At 43.2% G+C, this 20,520-nt stretch overlaps 1 protein-coding gene across 2 annotated transcripts in view; it reads left to right on the forward strand.

The window, feature by feature from the left end:
* Nucleotides 1-84: 84 nt before the first annotated feature.
* ttc7b (tetratricopeptide repeat domain 7B) overlaps nt 85-20,520 on the forward strand; it is a 22,389-nt gene continuing 1,953 nt past the window's right edge. The window contains exons 1-21 of one of the 2 annotated variants that reach the window (XM_069173031.1): nt 85-303; nt 2,468-2,622; nt 2,775-2,850; nt 2,970-3,062; nt 3,478-3,641; nt 5,165-5,286; nt 6,225-6,303; nt 7,114-7,289; nt 7,486-7,549; nt 7,639-7,776; nt 7,966-8,154; nt 8,355-8,472; nt 9,079-9,136; nt 9,626-9,698; nt 9,879-10,039; nt 10,204-10,320; nt 11,703-11,800; nt 12,240-12,518; nt 14,921-14,971; nt 18,188-18,328; nt 19,760-19,962. In XM_069173031.1, coding sequence (XP_069029132.1) covers nt 87-303; nt 2,468-2,622; nt 2,775-2,850; nt 2,970-3,062; nt 3,478-3,641; nt 5,165-5,286; nt 6,225-6,303; nt 7,114-7,289; nt 7,486-7,549; nt 7,639-7,776; nt 7,966-8,154; nt 8,355-8,472; nt 9,079-9,136; nt 9,626-9,698; nt 9,879-10,039; nt 10,204-10,320; nt 11,703-11,800; nt 12,240-12,518; nt 14,921-14,971; nt 18,188-18,328; nt 19,760-19,962 — 2,772 coding nt within the window. In that variant the 5' untranslated portion in view covers nt 85-86. The remainder of the gene's footprint in view (nt 304-2,467; nt 2,623-2,774; nt 2,851-2,969; nt 3,063-3,477; nt 3,642-5,164; nt 5,287-6,224; nt 6,304-7,113; nt 7,290-7,485; nt 7,550-7,638; nt 7,777-7,965; nt 8,155-8,354; nt 8,473-9,078; nt 9,137-9,625; nt 9,699-9,878; nt 10,040-10,203; nt 10,321-11,702; nt 11,801-12,239; nt 12,519-14,920; nt 14,972-18,187; nt 18,329-19,759; nt 19,963-20,520) is intronic. The other variant, XM_069173032.1, reaches the window with a different exon arrangement.

Consider the following 20,520-nt stretch of genomic DNA (forward strand, 5'->3'; position numbering starts at 1 on the left):
ATGTCATCCGCCAGAAAACGCGAAAGAAGAAAGCTTTATTTTGAAAGTAAAAACCGGAAGCTGTATTACTGCTTTACGTCAGCCTGATGTACGTTGCAGAGAGAGGGAGAGAGAGAGGGAGAGAGAGGGAGAAAAAGAGCGCCTCTGGTGGTGTTCCGGTCCGGTCGACCCCACTCACCAACATGACAGCGAGGAAGTCTGGCTCACGACTGGAGACCGAGATAGAGCGGTGCCGCTCGGAGGGCCAGTGGGACAAGATACCGGAGCTGGTGCGGCAGCTGTCGGCCAAGCTCATCTCCAACGGTAGGAGAACGTGCGCGTTTCTCCGCTGCTCGTTCATTCGGTGCGCGAGGCCTCCTCCCCCGGCCTGAGTCCTCGGTACTTCCTGACGGCGGCGGCCGGCCGAGTTTTCAGCTCCGTAAAGGTCAAGAAAGGGACTTGTTGTTTCACGCAGGATGGAGGTGGAGGGCGGAGGTGGTGGTGGGGTTGTTCCACTTTTTTTTTTTGGTTTGTTTCGGTGCGTACTTACCGAGACGTGTTGAGGTTTGAGATTGAGCGTGACGCCGGTCTTGACTTGCGCTCCGCGCAGCAGAACAGAAGTCCATTCAGAAATCTGTTGTTTTTGTCTCTCGACTCGCGGGACGTACTGACACGTTACAGCTGTGGTTTTACTGTGAATGAAGCAACTTATGTTGGGGTTTTTTTCAGCCGATTTTCCCAGAAGTGTGCGAGTTTTGGTTATTTGCCTTTTACGGAGACTCCGTGATTATCAAACATTTGTCAAAATCCCAGAACAGACAAATTTAGTCGTTTTTTTAAATGAGATTTATGATTGCTGCATGTCAACAAAACACCATTTTTATCCTATAGTGCAATGCAGTGCGATGCTACAGAGTCGCATTATTTTTATGTTTAAATATCCCTCAGTAGTCAGTCCCACATTGATAAACATCATGATCCTGTGAGGCTGGAGATATTCTGCACCGGATACCTCGGGTGTTGATGCAGCTCAGCCCTGCAGCCGGTGAAAATATCAGGTTAATGCATCCCATTACCATTAAAACTACTTGTGTGATTAATATCTTCTAATCTGTAGCTGTCATCCTCCTATCAAAATAGCTGTTTGGCAGCATATTGCAGTTATTATTAGTCACCCTGAAGAGCTAAACTCCAGCTGCTGAGAGATTATTTTAGACAGTAAAAAGTCAAACATTAAGATCTCTGGTTTATATTTGTATTGGGACAAAGACAACATCGGGTCGGTGGTATCATAGTCTAAGAAGTATTGGTAGATAACTGTAAACTGTCAGCCACTAAATGAAGTAATCCAAAATTGGAGAGTTGGTAAGTTTTTGGACAGTTACACATTTTGTAACTGCACATTCAATTTGAAATAGGATAACAGAACAGATGCTACATGATAGCACCAAGTCTCTGTTTCAATTTAAGTTGGTTTGCATCAGTATAGAAAGGACAGTGAGAGATGAAGCCTTTTTTATTTTAACACGTCGTGCCCAAATTGAAAGTATGCTGAGTTTTCTCTAAATTGCTGTAAGACTTAGGTGGGAGGTTTAAAAAAAATGTTTAATCTAAAAATATGCAATTCTACATAATTTTCGACCATTATCATTAACACGTCTATGTCAACATTTGCTGGATTTCTAAAGCTAAAGTAGATTTTAAATGAACAACACCCTAAAAAGACCAAAATTTCTAAAGAACTCCAACTACAACACAAGATCTGGGAAAAGTTATTTAGTTCGTTATGATGCTCTCTACAAGGATTTTGCATTGAATAGAGTTTAGGTGGTGCACCTAAGCCTTATTATGGTATGGAAAATCCTGTTTAAAGGTAATAGGACACCTGGCTTAAATCTTTGCGGGGATCTGAGTGTTATTTCACTGGTTCATGCGGAAAAGAGCTCAGTTGTGGATCAGTGTTGATGACAAGTGGCCATTTAGATTGAAGTGGAGTTGCATGCTAATATGAGGAGTTAATTATGAGGTGGTCATGCAAGTGAAGATGGTAATAAGACAGACTGAAGATAGAGAGCCCACAACAAGCCAGAGCAGAAGAGGGCTGCAGTGGAGGCCTGGGAGAGCATCACCAGGGAAGAGACTGCTGTTGCTCCGGGTCCAAGACTTCAGGCAGCAAAGATTCAGTACAAAATGTGAAAAATAATTTGATTATTTTAAATGCGTATCTGCCCACTTACTTTTGACCCAGTGACCTTTGGGCATTAAAAGGGCTCTTAGCTCACACAGTGTTATTTCTGTCCTGATGGAAACCAAAGAGTCTGAAGAAGAAACAAACTCTAATTGTCCAAATATCTCCAGTCTGGACTGTCTGTATTTAAAGCACCATGTAATGCCTGCTGACTTTTAGAGAGATCGTTTTGGGAAACGTAGGCTCAGTGTCACGACTGCTTTTAACATCTTGTGTTTGTGTGTGTTTGTGTGTGTGTAGATGACTTAGGCGAGCTGTTGTTGGGGGACTGCAAGCTCCAGGCGTACTTGAAGGAGAATCCCATCAAACAGGGGGCCAGTCCTCGGGGCCCTCGGCCCAAACTGGTGGAGGTCAGGAAGCACCTCACTGCTGCTCTGGACAGAGGAAACCTCAAGGTGACCGCGGGAGGAGAGAAGGCGAACACAGTGACTGAATGTCTGTTTGGTTCATGCAAACTTTTCAAAACCAGTCAATTCAAGTTTGCACACGATTTTTTGCCTTTTTACAATTTTTACTTCTCAAATTCATACTTTCTCTCGTCCTCCAGGCTGATTACCTGCAGGAAGCGAGCCTGTTGATGGCCAAGCTCTGCTACGTGGAGGGAGACTACAGAGATGCTTTAGGTAACTATATTTTAGTGTGTGTTCACTTTCTGAGTTTACTAATGAAGTTAGTGCTGTGAATTTTATGTGTAAAATAGTCAATTATTTAATTCATTGATACATAATGTATGTTTTGGCAGGTCACTACAGCAGGGTGGCCCTGGATGACATGCAGCTGGCGGGAGCTCCTGTGTACAGGCTGTCTATAATAGCAGAGGCTTACGCTACTAAAGGTATTCACAGACACAGACGGTTTTATGTCACATGTCCTTCTTAATCTTATCTCACTTTTCTTCAATCCAATTGACTCTAATCTCCGTAGTACGTTTTTTTGTCCACATGGGGGCGGTGCAGTATTTCTGTTGTGGTGTAACCAGTAATAGAAATACAGATATCACTGTCCTTGAATAATGTGTAACTGGTTGGATGACTGCACATGAATAACAGACTGATAAGATGACAACGAGCTGACTAAAATTGTTGATTTATATTACGGTACAGTATATAACAGATCAGATTAAAATACATTCATAACTAATAGAGGATGATGATTTCAGTGTCATAAATGGTAATATGAATATCAGACACTGATCACTGATTTGTGGTCATATTTAATTTGTTTACCTGTCACTCTGCTTCCCCCCCCAGGCTTGTGTCTGGAGAAGGTCCCGGCTGCCTCTCCATCTCCATCCAATAAAAACACCGGCTCTCCATCGTCCAATAGGAGCGTGACAGATCGGGATCAGGACATCATCACCTGCTATGAAAAGTCTGGAGACATCGCTTTGCTCTACCTGCAGGAAGCCGAGAAGGTGTGTGAGTGTGTGTGAGTGTGAGAGTGTGTGTGAGTGTGAGTGAGAGAGAGAGAGATTGAGAGAGAGGAGTGTGTGTGTGTGTGTGTGTGAGAGAGAGAGAGAGAGAAGAGAGTGTATGAGTGTGTGTGTGAGTGTGAGTGTGAGAGAGAGAGAGAGAAGAGAGTGTGTGTGAATATGAGTGTGTGTGAGAGAGAGAGATTGAGGGAGAGTGTGTGTGTGTGAGAGAGTGAGAGTGAATCAGTGAGTGTGAGAGAGATTGAGAGAGAGAAGTGAGTGTGTGTGAGTGTGAGAGAGAGAGAAGAGAGAGAGTGTGAGAGAGAGAGAGATTGAGGGAGTGTGTGTGTGTGTGTGTGTGTGTGTGAGAGAGTGAGAGTGAGAGAGAGAGAGAGATTGAGAGAGAGAAGAGAGAGAGAGTGTGTGTGTGCGTGTGTTAAGAATATTCTGCAGAGAGTGTGTAAATTGGATGGCCGCGCTGCCGCCCATGACGACCAACTGGCAAACAAATGTCTTCCTCTTTATTTGGAGAGCAGCTGAGACGACACACAGACCGAGCTGGCAAAGTAAACTGCAATAAAACGCAGGAGGAGACAACTCACATAGTCCCAACATGGATGTATTTATAACCGTGTGACAAATATTCAAAAAATTCATCAGAAAAACTGTGAGATAATGTAGGTGTAATTTAAGGTATAATGAAACATGGTGAAAGTCAGTATGCACACAGTATGAAGAGGGACAGAACCTTAAGGAATATTCTGAGGTATCATATTGATGTTAATAAATTAGACTAAGACATACAATGAGGTCGAGGGATGCAACGAACAGCTGTTTTCATTGTCATTATAATCTGCTGTTTTTTTTTTTTATTAATTATTTGATTGATAAAATGTTAAAAGTAAGAGTGAAACTAGTCTGGAATCAGAGAATCTGGTGCATATTTTCTTAAAAAGACGATGGCTTAAATCATTTATCTTTTGCCAAATCAGTATGACCAGCAGATTATTTGCACTCATGGATTATAAAGTCTCCCAACAGAGTTGTCCCAAAACACACATTAAACCAGCAGATTTGAACAGATTTGATTAATCATATGCTGCCTCAATATTATGTTTCTCTTTATTTAAAATAACAGAAATTTAGGCTAATAAAGACCAGCGGTACCAACACACATCCTGTAGCTTCAGAAGACAGGAATCTGATCACTGGGTCTGTTTAGAAATGAAGGTGGAGTCAACTTCAATCTTATGAACTATTTACTAGAGAGCATTTACACACAAATTGAGAAATTGTCAGTCCAGATCTTATTGTAGGCATCTCGCTGGTAAAAAGATGACTTCTATCTGTCAGCAGCCATTTATCAAACATGAAAAACAACCTTTGTGTTGTTACCGCCTCGATGTGCAAAAACTGATCTGAGGCCATTTTTCTATTAAAAAAAAAAAGACTGATTCAAGGTTTCTGTGTCTTTATATTAACTATTAACTTTCTTTATATCTGTGTGTGTCTCTGTGTCTCTGTAGGCGTTGTCAGCAGGGATTCAGAACCGCAGCCCAAAGCCTGGTCCAACAGCCCAGGACCAGGAACTGGGCTACTTCCTGGAGACGGGCCTGCAGCGAGCCCACGTCATCCACTTCAAGAACGGGTGAGAGAGGGACACCGGAGGTGGTGGTGGTGGATTAATAGACGGATACAAAACCGATGATCGACTCCGTGGAAAGTTTTAAGCAGTACTTATGCTGCTCCTGCACTCGCTGAACTTTTTATAAGTTGTGAAAGGGCGTCAGTCGCCCAAACAGAAATCACGAGCAACCGTTTGTGGGCACTTTCCACCCACTTTGCAGTTGTCGTGTTACAAAGCTGCTGACAGGTGGTTAAAAGCAGAGAAGTGTGAACACAGTTAAGTAACACACACAGTGCAGCACAGCGCGATAGCTTCGGTGCTACAGCAGCCGCTACGGTCTCGATCCAGAGGAAAGCTTTGTAGTGGACTGGATGAGGAAATCTGTCCGTGCAGCTTTTTCACACGTTGATACATCATCTGTGGATCTACTTCAGCGTCAGGAACACGAGAGAGGGCACACTTCAAATATTCACCCCTTTTATTCATATTACATTCGGGTCAGGTTTAAACACTTCATCACACAGCAAGTAATAAATTCAAACATTAAAAAAGAAATTAATTTGCTGACATCACCTGACTTGACTTCCGTGGATAACATCTTGAAATACCTGCTCTCATTTGAACCTTGCAGCATCCAAAATGTCCTTTCGCAGCATAAAATGTCTAAAACGTACAAACAAACATCAAAGCTGTTAAAGCTGAATGTTAATGTAGTTTTCTCGACGTTCGAATTTCACCCGAAGGCTTTTGCGGTGTCGTCTTGAACTGGTAAAGTTCTGGTGTATAAAAACACCTCCTACGTGTGCACCTGACCTACACGGATAGAAACCTGGAAACGTCTCGGACGCGCTGCGTAGACTTGTCTGTTTTGAGAAAAGATGCATTCACGTTTCCACACACGACTGTGTCTTGACTTTTTTTTTTTTTTTCCTTCCCGTTTCCTGTCTACATCACCATAGCAACCTGACACACGGTGTGGGCAGGTTTCGGGAGATTCTTCGGGCCGTTGAGACCAGAACCACCCAGAACCTACGCATGGTGAGGAACAGTTAAAGAGGTCATCCGTGTGTTTAGATCAGAGATCAGGTGACGTTTACGGTTCGCTTCCCTCAGGCTCCTCGTTTGGTTTAAAGGAATAGTTTGACTTGGCAGAAACATACTTTTTTGTTTGATGTGTTAAAGCTGGGGTAGGCTCTGCCCTAAGCCCCTCCCACCGGACACGCATGGACATAATGTCATGCTTCAAAAGGTTCTTTCTACCCCTGAAATGCTTCGCTAATATCGACGCGTATTTCGTTGTCGTCAGTGATGTACTAGTCTTTGGGAACACCGGAACAAACCCTGGTGGGTTGATGAAGTCTTACCGACCCCGTCTGTCTCGTGGCCGGTCTTCTTTGTGTGCCTGTCCTTCAGGGTGCACAATGCGAACATGCTGCAGGCGGTCTGGACCCGGCGGATACGATCGGGGCTGAACTCCTTTCTCTGTACACTCCTGATAGGGTTTATTGTCAGACGATCTTTTTGATAAGTCCGTCTTCCATTCTTTGCTTTGCAGCGTCTCCAGTTGATGAATCAGTTTAATCTTCTCTCAGACCACTTCAATTATAATTTGTTGAAAGGTTATTATGGAATTTTTGCCCAATGATGTCATACAAAACCTCGCCTCCCCCAGCTGTCATCAGTGAGCATTAGAGGCACTCGAAGGCAGATTTTGTTAACCGAAGACTTTCCCGTCTTCATTCTCAGCTAACCGTGGCTTTATATAGCTGTAAATAAACAGACTGGTGCTGTGTTAGTGCCAGAGTATCTTTGCTAAATGTGTGTGTGTTTGTGTGTGTGTGCATATAGACCATAGCCAGACAGCTTGCAGAGATCTTGCTCAGAGGAATGTGCGAACAGAGTTACTGGTCTCCTCTGGAGGACCCGCCCACGGTGTCGCCACTGGACGATCCCACACGGCAGGGACACACGCTCAGCAAGAACTACAGCCTCAGCCGGCGCCCACGAGTGTACTCGGGAGAGAAGTAAGTGACAATGTGTGTTTGTTGACGCCAAACGAGGAATATAGTGGAACAGAGCCAACATGTCTCTAAAGTGAAGTTTGTTGCCTGTGTACTTTGATTACCAGCAGCTCTCCACATCCTCTCCTTATCACTGTTCTCTTCTCTTTCCCCTTCTCGCTCCCTCTCATCGCGCCGTCCAACATTTCTCTGGTCTCAGCCTGTTTTGCCCTCAGGAGAACACAGAAGAAGCTCTGCTGCTGCTGCTCATCAGTGAGTCCATGGTAAGACACGAACACGCAGGGTGGCAGACGCTCAGCTCAGCTTTCGTAAACCCTGACACGGCGCGTCTACATGCTGCTGTTTGTTTCAGGCCAACCGCGACGCCGTGCTGAGCAGAATTCCTGAACACAACAATGATCGGATCATCAGCCTCCAGTCGGCCTCTGTGGTGTACGACCTGCTGACGATAGCTCTGGGCAGGAGGGGGCAGTACGAGATGTTGTCAGAGGTGACTAAACCGGCTGTGGGCTGCACAGTCACAATCATAGTGGTTGTAAAATCTGAGATCTGATATGTTCCAAAGATAGAATAGCAACATAGAATACACTTTAGTCTTTATCACATTATTTTTTTCTGAACAAATGATGTCTTATTACAATACAGCTGACAGCGTGTGTCTTATTTCTGACGTGTCCAGTGTCTGGAGAGAGCCATGAAGTTTGCCTTCGAGGAGTTCCATCTGTGGTACCAGCTCGCCTTGTCGCTAATGGCGGCTGGTAAATCAGCTCGTGCCGTTAAGGTCCTGAAGGAGTGTATTCGTCTGAAGCCCGATGACCCCACCATCCCGCTGCTGGCCATCAAACTGTGTATCGGACCTCTGCACTGGGTGAGAAACCGCACAAGGCAAACAGATTCAGTATCTCGGCTTCTCTGTCTGGCGAACACTTTGTGGTGAGGTCGTCTTTAATATCTGTTGATAGCCGACTTAAAAGACGTTGTTATCCAACATTATCGCTGTCTGACCTCAAATGTTGTCCCTTGTTTTTTCCGTTCTCCGCGTGTCACTGTTCATCCTTCTACTCTCAGTTGGATGAAGGCGAGTGCTTTGGAAAGATCGTGATAGACATGGGAGAGAAAGCAGCTGAATTCAGAGCCAAAAGTTACCTGGCAATCGGCCTAGTTTACAGCCTCAAAGCCACCGACGGTGAGTCTGGACAGTTTATGTGTTTATGTGGAGAATCTCAGCCTTTTGCTGTTTCCTTACTGTGACAGAATTCTGACTAAAATATGGTTTTAGTTTTCCTGACAACATCTCATGCATGTTTGTTTACATCATACTAACCAGGCGTTGTTGTCCTGCGGTGTGGAACATCATGTGTCTTACACGCTGTTAAGTATTGTTGTGTCCCTCAGATGACTGCTGTGGTTCATTTACATCATTATTCTGTAATGTTATGATTTATTACGAGCACGTTCTCCAATAGACTCCTCCAGCTCCGCTGTCACAAGGACAGATACAGGAGATCATTCCTGCCCGCTGCAATAAGACTGTACAATAACTCACCTCTGGCAAAATCCATCACGCAACAATAACACTGTTGACTGTGTTTCTTGTTTGTTTAAATATTTAAAAAAAAAATATATATATATATATATATACTGTACTGTGTATATACTGTGCATTTTTATATTTAATATTTTTTACTGTTATTTTATTGCTTTCCTGTATCTATAAATGCTGCTGTAGTGAAAACATTTCCCCTTGGGGATTAATAAAGTAACTACCTACCTACCTATTTTCTCTTTCCAGCATCATTGAGAAGCTCACAGGAGGATTACCAGCGGAAAGCTTTGGGAGCCTTCCAGAGGTTCGGACTGACTTTTCTTTTTTTGTTTGTTTTACGTCCACGTTTCCTTTTGAATTGTTATGTCAAATTACAAACTGCTTTTTCTGTCTAACAAGTTTAAAGTTACGTCCTGACCAGGTTATTGTATTTTACATTGATTCATTTGACCCCTACATCTGCTTGTGCAGTTACTAACCTGTGCACACTCTCCTCAGACAACCTTCATCCATAAATATGTTATTATTCATCAGATTTTTCAGTTTGCCTTCTGCTGCTTTTTATTTGTATTATTTTATCCAATGAGTGCGGTGCTGTAGTAGATAAATGCATCCGAATATTGAAATATCATCCAATTTCTGTTTCGTTACTTTGCTGGTTTTGCTCTCTTTTACCATCCTGCTGCTGCACCGACCTAATTTCCTCACAGCGATCTTTAAAGTTTCATCTTATTAAATTTTTTATTCAGCATGTCTGAACACAAAGTCTTTTTCTATCTCTCTCTATGTGTAGAGCTCAGAGTTTGTCTCCTACTGACCATCTAGCAGCCTTCTACTTGGCGCTGCAGCTCGCTGTGTCCAGACAGGTAACAATACATAAGCAATTAATAGATAAACTCAAACATTTCATTATTGTGGAAGTTTGAGACGTGAAAGCCGGACAACCAAAAAGTCAGAACATGAAGGAGTTGTACGTCTTTCATTTTACACTTTTCATCACAGCTCTAGTGAAAACCTACAGTTTATGTATATGTGTGTGTGTGTAGATCCCAGAGGCGTTAGGATATGTCCGACAGGCGTTGCAGCTCCAAGGAGACGACGTCCACTCTCTTCATCTGCTGGCTCTGCTTCTCTCTGCCCAAAAACACTACCATGACGGCCTCAATATTATAGAGATGGCCCTGTCCGAGTACCCCGAGAACTTCAAGTAGGCCACACACACACACACACACACACACACACACACACACACACACACACACACACACACACACACACACACACACACACACACACAAGTGTCTTCACTGTCGTTTGTGTGGACTGAGCGTTGGCTGACAGTGAGTCTGTGTGCATGTTGTGTGTTTGTAGTCTGTTGTACACCAAGGTGAAGTTGGAGGCGATGTGTAGAGGACCGGAGGAGGCTCTGCTCACCTGTAAACACATGCTGCAGATCTGGAAGAGCTTTTACAACCTCACCAACCCCAGGTACACACACACACACACACACACACACACACACACACACACACACACACACACATTCCTCAAATTAAAATACCAGGTCCCCTCTGTTCCCAAAAACTAAATCAGATTCCAGCATTAATATCAGTAGCTAAAGCAAAAAAAAACATCTTCCAAGCTACACATGAAACTAAATCTTTATTTAAAATTTTAACGAAATGTACGACTTTGTTATATTTATAAACTCAGGTCATAAAGATGTTTTTTTTTTGTTCTTTATCATATTATTGCTATTGAACAAATAACAGAAACAATTGTTGAATCAAAGCCTCTTTATAACCGTCCCAACAAAAATGAACTTTGTAACCTTCATGAAGGAAGGATTTATGGCATTAGTGTTGGATTAGACTGCATTAGTTTTAGCTAGGTGGACCCAGCACACACGCAGCTGAGTGTGTCGGCTTACATGGAGAAACATGTGCTTTAAGGTTAGTAATAGCAGTCATGGGGTTTAATAATTCCAGAAGATTTTCATGTCATTTAGTCTAATAGTATTAGCATTAAGAGTTTTGTAATCCAAGGTATGTTGTGTTATTTTCAGGATTCACATCCAATGTGTTGGCAGTATATAGACATCGCTTAGTTCATGTTAGTTTTGTGACGCAGGTCAGTTTGCTAACATTTTTACGTTGTTATTGACCGTCAAAACTCATTAAACACATTAAAATGAGGCAAACTTTCTACTTGGGGAAAGTCTGGTCCTGTTGACCTCATTAAAGGTCATATTTGTTCCACTTCCAGTATTTTACTGGCCGTTTTGATTTCTAAAAGAATATATTTTTCATTCAGATTTACATCTCAATACAGTGTTACATCTCCTCTCCTAAGTTTCTTTCTGTAGCTCCACCAAGAACTGTTTTGTGTCTGTGCCTTTAAGGTGCATTGGTATCAATGACCCTCTCTTCTGATTGGCTGACTCTCTTCTGGGTGATGCTTCAGCCTTGTAGCTCGACAGAATGACCCGCTCTGTGTTTTGTGACGATGAGTTTGTGACATCACAAACTTGACAGAATTCCCAACAGCGCAGTTGCTGAAAACAGTTTACATTTCTCCATCACTCACAGTATTTATACAACATCTGAACCTGCTCTATAATCAAAAAAAGAAATGAAAATCTGAATTTGTACAATATGGGATCTTTAAAGCTTGAACTTTGAGTTCTTATACAAGAAAACAGAATTAAATAAGAATATAAATGACTGTATTATTTCTTGGTTTTTGGAGCCCATGCAGGCAATGCAAAAACATTGTGTGTGTGTGTGTGTGTGTGTGTGTGTGTGTGTGTGTGTGTGTGTGTGTGTATCTCTATCTCTTCTCATGTGTACATACATGTGTGCTTGTGTTAGTGATTCAGGGCGAGGCAGCAGTCTGTTGGACCGAGCCATAGCAGACAGGCGACAGCTCAACGCCATGACTCTGCCTGACTTCAGTGACCCTGACACTGGTAGGCTCACACACACACACACACACACACACACACACACACACACACACACACACACACACAACACGCTCAATCTTTGTCAGTAAACATAGCGACACACACAATTATTCTCTCTCCTCAAAAGGTGACCCTGATGTTTTTTTTGCACATTTTAAATCAGCTTTTGGTATTAATGATTTAAGTCCTTCAAGAGAGAGACAGCTTCCTCTTTCTTCTTGTTCTCCTTCTTACGTGTGTAAATCTCACTCGCTCTTCTTTTAATTGGTTTCTGCTCAGATAGTGTTTTGGTAACCATATTTTCTGTTAGATATTCTGCTGTTTTATCTGGTGACCTTATGAGTCTCGTGTTTGCAGACTGACAACCGGTGGCTTATATTTATTTCCTTTTTTTATCCCTTGATTAATTTCACTCCTTTCTGTTTTATTTCCTTTGTTTTAGTCTCAGGTTCTTCCTCTTCCCACTCTGGTTCTGAACCCGTCTCCCCCATCTCCCCGTCCACCATATCCACCCTCTCCTCCCCTTTCTCCTCCCCTCTCTCCTCCCCTTCCTCCCCCGTCTTCATTCTGCAGCCTCCTCCTCTCCCTCCACCCAAAAACCCGTCCTTCCTCCCTCCTCTTCCTCCCGCTCCCCCTTCCCGTCCTCTCCCTCCTCCACCTACCAAGACCAGGACTCACTCCTTTTGCAACCACGTCACTCTGCGCCAGCTCTCCTCCAACTGTAATCTGCCTCCACGTCCTGTAGCATGGTGTGGAGAGTGGCACGACAGGTTTTTGGGGAGATTTGCTCATTGGTTATTTTGCACGTTTAAACAGAGCTGCATATCATTTCACAAACAATATCAAAGATATTAACCTTGTAGTAATACTAACGTGTGATTTCGAAGGTCAAATATGTGCTCACTTTATCTGATGTGGCCTGTTTTACTGTTACTACACTAATCAGAAGTGTGCATGTGTCTGGTGTGAAGTATTTTAGAAGTCGGACACTCGGCGCTCGACTTCTTTAGCCTGTAGATATTGAGAAAGTGGTACCATTTGTAATACGTTTGTATTTACAGATCTCATTCTGATCACACGAATACTGATTACTCCCTCCCTCTGCTCACAGAACAGCCTCGGTTTTTTGGGTGTCATTGATCTCACATGTTGGAAGATTGTGCTCCATGTTGACCTCATTGCATCACATCATTGTCAGCTGCACACGCATGCTGTAAATGTCACGTACTATCACACCCCAAAGGTGTTTAATTGGATTCATATGTGGTGACTGAGGAGGCCGCTGAGCTCTCTGTTCGTGTTCATGTCACAAAGCGAGTAATTTGCGACACGGAGCATTTATCCTGCTGGAGGTAAAAACGCTCACATGTGACCATGTTAGGATTTTGTTATTTCCGTAATTATTCCAGGGTAAAGAGTGAAGTTGAGGCTGGATTCCTCCGGGCCCGGCCACATCGCTGCGAGACAGCCACCTGAGCTGATCGCACACATTCGAGATGACGTTTGTGACCAGATGTGCCACAGTGCGTTTCAGAAAAGGTGTTGAAGAAAAAGCTGTCGGCTCGTTTGAAAATATGCACCTGGTCTGTTTTTAATAGAAGCTGCAGAGAGCAGATCAGACACAGGAACGGCATCGAGCATCCGGTCAGTTTTCACAATAAAACACCCTTTGCAGACTCCCGATTGTGTATCACATCACTTCACTACATCAAAGTCTGCTGGTCTTTCAAGCAAGAGAAGAAATAACGTAAAGTAACAATAAAAACAATAAATACAATTAAAACAGATGAAAGAAAACTCATGTAGCCGACTTACACAAGCTAAAAGTAAAAAAAAAAAAAAAAATCACTGAATCAGCAAGTCGGCCAGAGAAATCACTGCACTTCTGATCACAGTACTGTAGACACAGTGTCATCGAGCCGAGCCCGGAGGGATCCAGAGTTACTCGGAGAAGGACGGAGGCAGACTTTCAGTTTGACTTTAAAACTGTGTCCTGACATCTGATGTTAAAGTAAAACCAAACGCTTCAACGGCCTTTTTTGATGGATATAAAAGTAAAGACGACACGAGTCACCCTGTATCTCTGAATGTTATGTTGGTAGCATACAGCACCACAGAGCAGCGGACCGTCTTCTTCATGACTGAACGAATAAGAGGATCTGTGGACGACCCAGAACTCGGTGTTCTGTTCTGCCGAGTCTTTTAGCTTCACTGAGACTGTAGTGAACCTTCAATTTCGATTAAACCTCACGAGCACAGACACTGGGATTAAAAATAAACTAACCCTTATGGCGTGCTGCATGTGCCTCGCAGTCACACGCACTATTCAGACAGATATTTATTTCGTGTGGATTTGAGTGCAGTTGAGCCTCGATGCACCTGCTGCTGTTGCTTTGCTTTTGTGCGACTTACACGCACTCAGTCGATGCAGTTGGGATTTAGAGATCAGTTGGCTTCCTTTTTGATATTACAGAAAATGTTTGTCACAGATTACAGCTTTACTGTGTCTATTCACGTGTTTGGGTTTTTCCCTGATTGTTTGTCTTTTGTTTCTGTTCATATTTCTTATTTCTTTGTCTCTGAGGACTTTTCATTTCCTCCCAGTTTCTACCTCACGTTGTCTTTCCTTGTCGCCATCTCTTCTACTAATGATGTTTGCACTGGAAAATAATGTTTTTTTTATTTAGTGGTATCATTTTCTCCACAAATGATTGTATTTTCTCAGCTGGCTGGAGAACAGTGATGTTATTTAATACTGTGTTTTTAAATCTCATGCTGAAATACAAACTAAATGTAATTCTCCTCTGCAGTGTGCCTTGTTTTGAACCTAAGAAACAAAATGTTCTCATTTTGAGGTCTAATTCGGAGAAATATCAGCCACTTTTAAGCTAATTCAACTTTATGGCTTTTAATATGCTGCTTGGTAAGCATCTATTTGAACTAATTACATCGTTAAAAAGGCGTAAATAGAAGCAGTTTGTCTCTTGTGATGTGGTTGCTCGACCTCTACAGGCAACATCCTGGGAATCTTTTTCTCTCACAACGTTTCAGATATTTCTTCTTTCCATCATTAACAGTCGTCTTTCTGTTTTTTTTTTTCCCACCCCTCCATTTTTTTTCAAGGCGGCCTTCAGGACGCTAACACTCATGGTTTTTCCTCCATGTTTTCTGTTTGTAAGTAGCCATCTAACCTCCACCTGACCTTCCCTTTTCTCCATCCATTTTTCTATCCATCCTCTCCTCCCTGTCGACCTTCCGTTTCACCGATGAGGTTCAGATATATGTACGATATCTCTGCGATGGAAATATGTACATATATCTTCTGCTTTAACGTGACATCGGCAGCCACTTTCCAGGAGGGTTTTTATTCATCATGTCAGTGGTAAATGATTTAAAGGAATACAGGGACTCCGAGGGAGAGCTCAAGCGTTGTAATTTGCATGTTGTCACATTAAAGCAGTATAAAAGTACTTGGGAAATTGTTTAGATTGTTTTATAGCACGATAAAAGAGGACGGTGTACATTTCCAGCACATAGTGGAGTGAAAGGCAGTTTGAGATGCTATTTTACGACATGTTTTAAAGTTTTCAGTCAAAGCAAAAGAGAGCGAATACTCGGTCTCGGACCCAAAGAAAGAGGACCAGAAGCAACTTCCTACTTGTGAAGCTAATCATCTGTTGACATGTGGCTGTAATAGTAAATGCACTGTGACGAGCAGCTTCATTGAAGAGGAAGTAGAGGTGGAAGGAAATCCAGAAAATGAGCTGCTGCCAAAAGCAAGTAGAGATGTGTTGAGGGGAGTTTGAGTACCGTGTGGTAGAAACTAGAAGAATTATCAGCCCAGTCCATCTGCTATCAAGATGTAGTTGTTTACTGCCATTTTACTGACACTTGGGTAAAATGTGTCTACTCTGCAACTGTAACATAGAGGGGCAACACACTGAACCAGCTCACAGCGAGGCGATGAGCTGCTGTTTTTCCCTGCAAGTCGACGTATTCCTTTAACTCAGTGAGCAGCTTCACTGCATGTGTTTGTGAGTGAATTGTGAACATTTGAAGTCACTGCTTCATCAGATCTGTTAGAAACTTTGTAAATGTCATTTGGCAGAAACAGTTTTTCATGCTTTTAAACATTCATTGCACGACTTTTACATATAAATGAACGTCTGTTACATTCAAGCCCATTTAAGAGTTCACACAACGCTGATGAAGCCGATCAGCACTAATGAATCTCTCAGCTTCATGTCTGTTGGGACATTCCCGCTGAGCTCCATCCAAACCAGCTGAATAAGCTTCTTTTTACGTGTACAATAACAAATTAATGCTGAACACGCACATATTTGACCGGGTAGCTTGCGAGCTGCTGGTTGAAGACGCCTGCTCTCCACTTACCAAACGGTATCGGACCAAATTCTGATCGAGAAACACATCGTTTCACTGGCGTTGTGATGCCTTTTTATTTAATTTAACCACCTTTTATCAACAATTTACCAACTGATTTACAGCTGCAACAGTAGCGATGAGGAGGCTGAAGTTGAGCCAGTGGTGTACGCGCATGTCGACGGTGAAGAGGGACGCAAAAGTGCTGCACTGCAGGTTTAAAGCAAAATGTTGTCACTCAGGGTTCAGTCGTTTTATGACGATGCACTCGATGGATTGAAATATGTATTCCAGGAGTTTACAGGCACAAAATGTCAAAAGTGAAAGCAATCCATATGAAAACGTACTGTACCTCTGACTGCTTTCACTGTCAAGGCCATTTGACTTACTGCCTATAGAAGATTTAAGCATCACAATGTAGGATAAGAATAAGTTCAGGAAAGTAAAAAGGAGGATTTAGGAGAGAAAAACAACGTGGAACTAAACATGGAAATAAACAGGAAGATTGAATACGAGCCTTAAAGCAGAGTTCACTCAGCAGAAGAAAGAGGTTGAGGTTAATTTGGGAAACAACACGTTGTCCTGGTTTAACACGATGTCTCTGAATGTGCTGTACTGGGCCGAGCTGCTGCATGCTGACATCTAATAAATGACTCTTTACAAAACAGCCCTTCAAAACAGGAATCTCAACTTCAAATGCGTTTGTGTTGCGCGAAAGGAAGAAACATCCTTTTGTCGTTTCCCTAAATCCACTTATCAGCAGCACACTCTGGCTTTAATATTCAAATGTTCTCCTTTTATCATTATCTCAGTCATCTTTTACAGGCCGGTGGTTTCAGTTCCTGTCAGTGAGGTGGAAGGAGACACGGGACACACCGGGGGAGACCAGAACAATAAGAGAAAGGCGACAGGAAATCTTTTTTTATCAGATTAAAGCTGGCTGAGCGCTCTAGTCATTTTAAATATAGACCTCGTTTCAGGGTATAAAAGGCTTATTTTTATGTAATTGAATCTCTTTAGGCTGAAACTGATGACAGTTCAATAAAGCAAAACCAGCTCAAAGATGAAATGTTGTGATGTGCAAGTGTAGTGCTGCAAAACAGTTACTTTTTAAAAAATAAATCAACTGCATGACTACTTGGTAACAACTCTCCTACAAATAAACTCAAACAGAACAGATCAGGTGGATTAAATAGTTGTTGTTGATAACATTTAGAAGCAGATTTAGACTTTGATTTAATGCGAGTTGTTTATATAATGAACAATTTGACATTTTCGTCAAAATGTACGCACGAAAATGTGGAAATATTCTTCTACTTTTAAAAGAACTTTGTATGATCAGCATGATACGAATAAAACATTCGGTATCGCAGCGCTAACTTCCTTTTAGCAAAGCAATGATCAGGTTATTGATGAACAGTCGAGATGCAACTAACTCATTGAAATCCGTTAGAAATAAATAAAAAGCCAAAACAATTTGTATGACGGCATATGTTATTATATTATGTTTTGCTTTCACAGAACTGCATTGCGTCTGCATTGTCCTTTGCGGTGGCCATTTTGTGTCCATATAATAATTTAAACGGGGAGGCAAAATATCCCAGCGACGCTTCTTTCACTTACTAATGTGCAGAGTGATGCAGTTTTATGCATGATGGTTGCAGAGATCACTTTAAACTGCTTAATCCTGGGCCATAACAGTGTGTGTTGCAGAGTGTGGAGTGGTGTGAACTCATCGCAGGCTTCAGTGCTGGAACAGGAAGCTGCGTACTAATATGGGCTCTTGAGTTTTTTTGAGCTTTTTACTGGAACCAAACACCACAGGTGTCACTGACGCTCTGGTTCTGAACCGGCGCTGCTCAGTGAGCTCTGCTGTTGTGTTTGGTTGAGTTAAAACCCGGCGCTGTGGCGCACGGCTGCCTAACGCTCCTGTAGTGGTAAGTCGGGTAGGTCTCGGAGACGGTGTGTAACGGTTTGATATTCCCCCCGTCTCCCCCCCCCCACACACAGGTTCAGTCCATGCTACTTCCATTGCAGCCAGTCGTGTAGAGCAGGCACTGTCCGAGGTCGCCTCCTCCCTGCAGAGCAGCGCCCCCAAACATGGACCGATGCACCCCTGGATGACTCTGGCTCAGATCTGGCTGCATGCAGGTACGCTCGCGCACACTCACGGTAGATGAGGGTTGTTTTAATGGAGCACCTCTACATGAGATAGTGACTGTGACTGCAGCCGCGTCAAAACATTATTAGGTTAACATGCCTGCGGGTTTCACTAAGGAGTTTTAACATGCTGCTGTTACCACCTCTCTGCTCTGTTAACATCAGGTGAGGTTATATTTTATATGAAAATGGACGTAGTTCCTGGGGTCTGAAAAGTGAAGCCAAAGTGGAAGTGGCTTAACGTGCAATACCACCGAGGGCCACCAGAGGCTGGCTCCAAAAAAACCTCTAGTTCCATTCGAAGAAATAAGCACGAACTTCTCTCATGAAATAAAATAATAATACAAATAAAAGTCATTTTGATGCCATTAGCTAAACTTCCTTCTTCTGATCAGTGAGCTGGTGGTCCTTCTGATAATTCATTAATTAATTAAATATTAGGCCTCAAAGAGAGGTATGCTTGATTTGATTGACATGCCTGGGGTGCAGTCAGGTGGGCGGGGCATACTCTCCTCAGATCCACCCAGTTTGTTCAAATATGGTCATTTCTAGTCCCAAAAAAAACCAAGATGGTGACGGCCAAAATCTCAAGCTCATGATTTCAAAACAGCAGTTTACAAACCAGTCGGAAGGTTTCCAAGGGCTGTATATATGGCTCTTTATTAATAATTCAATCATCAATTCTTAACTGTAATCAAATACAGCAGCGCACCATCTCTTTCAGCTGTTCAATTATGACTTGTGTTTTGTTTTTTTACCATCGATCCTCCTCTGAGCTCAGACATCATTAAACAAGCAGATATGAGGTCAGAGTGAGTGAGGAGGCTTCGGTCGTGTTTTAAAAACACTTTGATTAGATATGAATTAGATATTAGATTTCACTGGAGCCCTGCGTCTCATTTCAACATCAGCAGCAGGGGAGTGTACACACACACACACACACACACACACACACACACACACACACACACACACACACACACACACACACACACACACACTCACTCTCTGACAGAGGTAGTTTGTGCTCCTGTTTATCTCTCCAGCTGCTTCCTGTCCGAGGTGGTCATTTCCAGCTTGGCGACACAGCAAATATAATCAGCCAATCAGAGGACAGACGGGCAGTTCAAACTCATTTCCTGTCTCGTGTCCTTCTGTCTTCATCATGCAAACAAAATGAAAACCTTTCATGACCTCGATGTAGAAAATGTGAAAACAAAAATCTGATGTTAAAACTTAAGTTTGAATGTAGATTAATGTAATCAAACTATCAGCTCATTCAACGAAGTTATTAACGGTCGAAAACTGCCGCAAGTCGCTCGTTTCACTGAAAGAAAAGGCCACCGTTTTTTTTTTAATTTTTTATTATTATCTCACCTGCCGGTTTCTTATCTTTCCTCCCCGTCTGTGCTTCTCGGGCAGCCGAGGTTTACATCGGCATGTCCAAACCCGCCGAGGCCACCGCGTGCACGCAGGAAGCCGCCAACCTCTTCCCCACGTCCCACAACGTGCTGTACATGCGGGGGCAGATAGCCGAGCTGAGGGGCAACATGGACGAGGCCAAACGCTGGTACGAGGAGGCCCTGTCCATCAACCCGACCCACGTCAAGACCATGCAGAGACTGGTAACACACACACACACACACACACACAGAGGCTCTGTCCTTGTGTTTGTGAACATACCAAATCGTCCGTGCAGCCCGGTAGTTTGTGTTTTCTGTAATTACCCATGATCCTCTGGGACAGGCCGATCAGACCTCCTGTGTGTTTTTGTGTGTTTGTTTTGTTCTTAACGACTCTTTCCGAGCAGCTCACCGTGTTGTCGCTCCACGCATCAAACCCAGTTAGCGTGTAGAAGTGAAACGTGAAACCCTTCAGAGAGCCGGGCGGCATCAGCCGCTCCGCCGTCCTCAAGCCGCATGAATAAGTGACGACTGCGTCACGCGGCCGTCCGTCGCCGGCCCGAGTGGCGCGTGAAAGACCCCGCGTGTTCGTGTCGGCCGGAACCGGCAGGCGGACGCATCCTGACAATAAAATGAATGTTATAAAAAGCGTCGTAAGTCGCCGCTGTGTCGTGTGCAGAGGTTCAGAGGAGGATTAATCACGCGGACGCCACGATTCCTTTCTGCTTTTGTTTTCTGGGGGGATTTTTAAACGGTACGAAGGCCGATCGAAAGGTTGTG

This window comes from Embiotoca jacksoni, unplaced genomic scaffold (assembly GCF_022577435.1).
Source record: "Embiotoca jacksoni isolate LCO1_2020_lvr unplaced genomic scaffold, fEmbJac1.0.p SCAF_57, whole genome shotgun sequence".
Classification (NCBI taxonomy): domain Eukaryota; kingdom Metazoa; phylum Chordata; class Actinopteri; family Embiotocidae; genus Embiotoca; species Embiotoca jacksoni.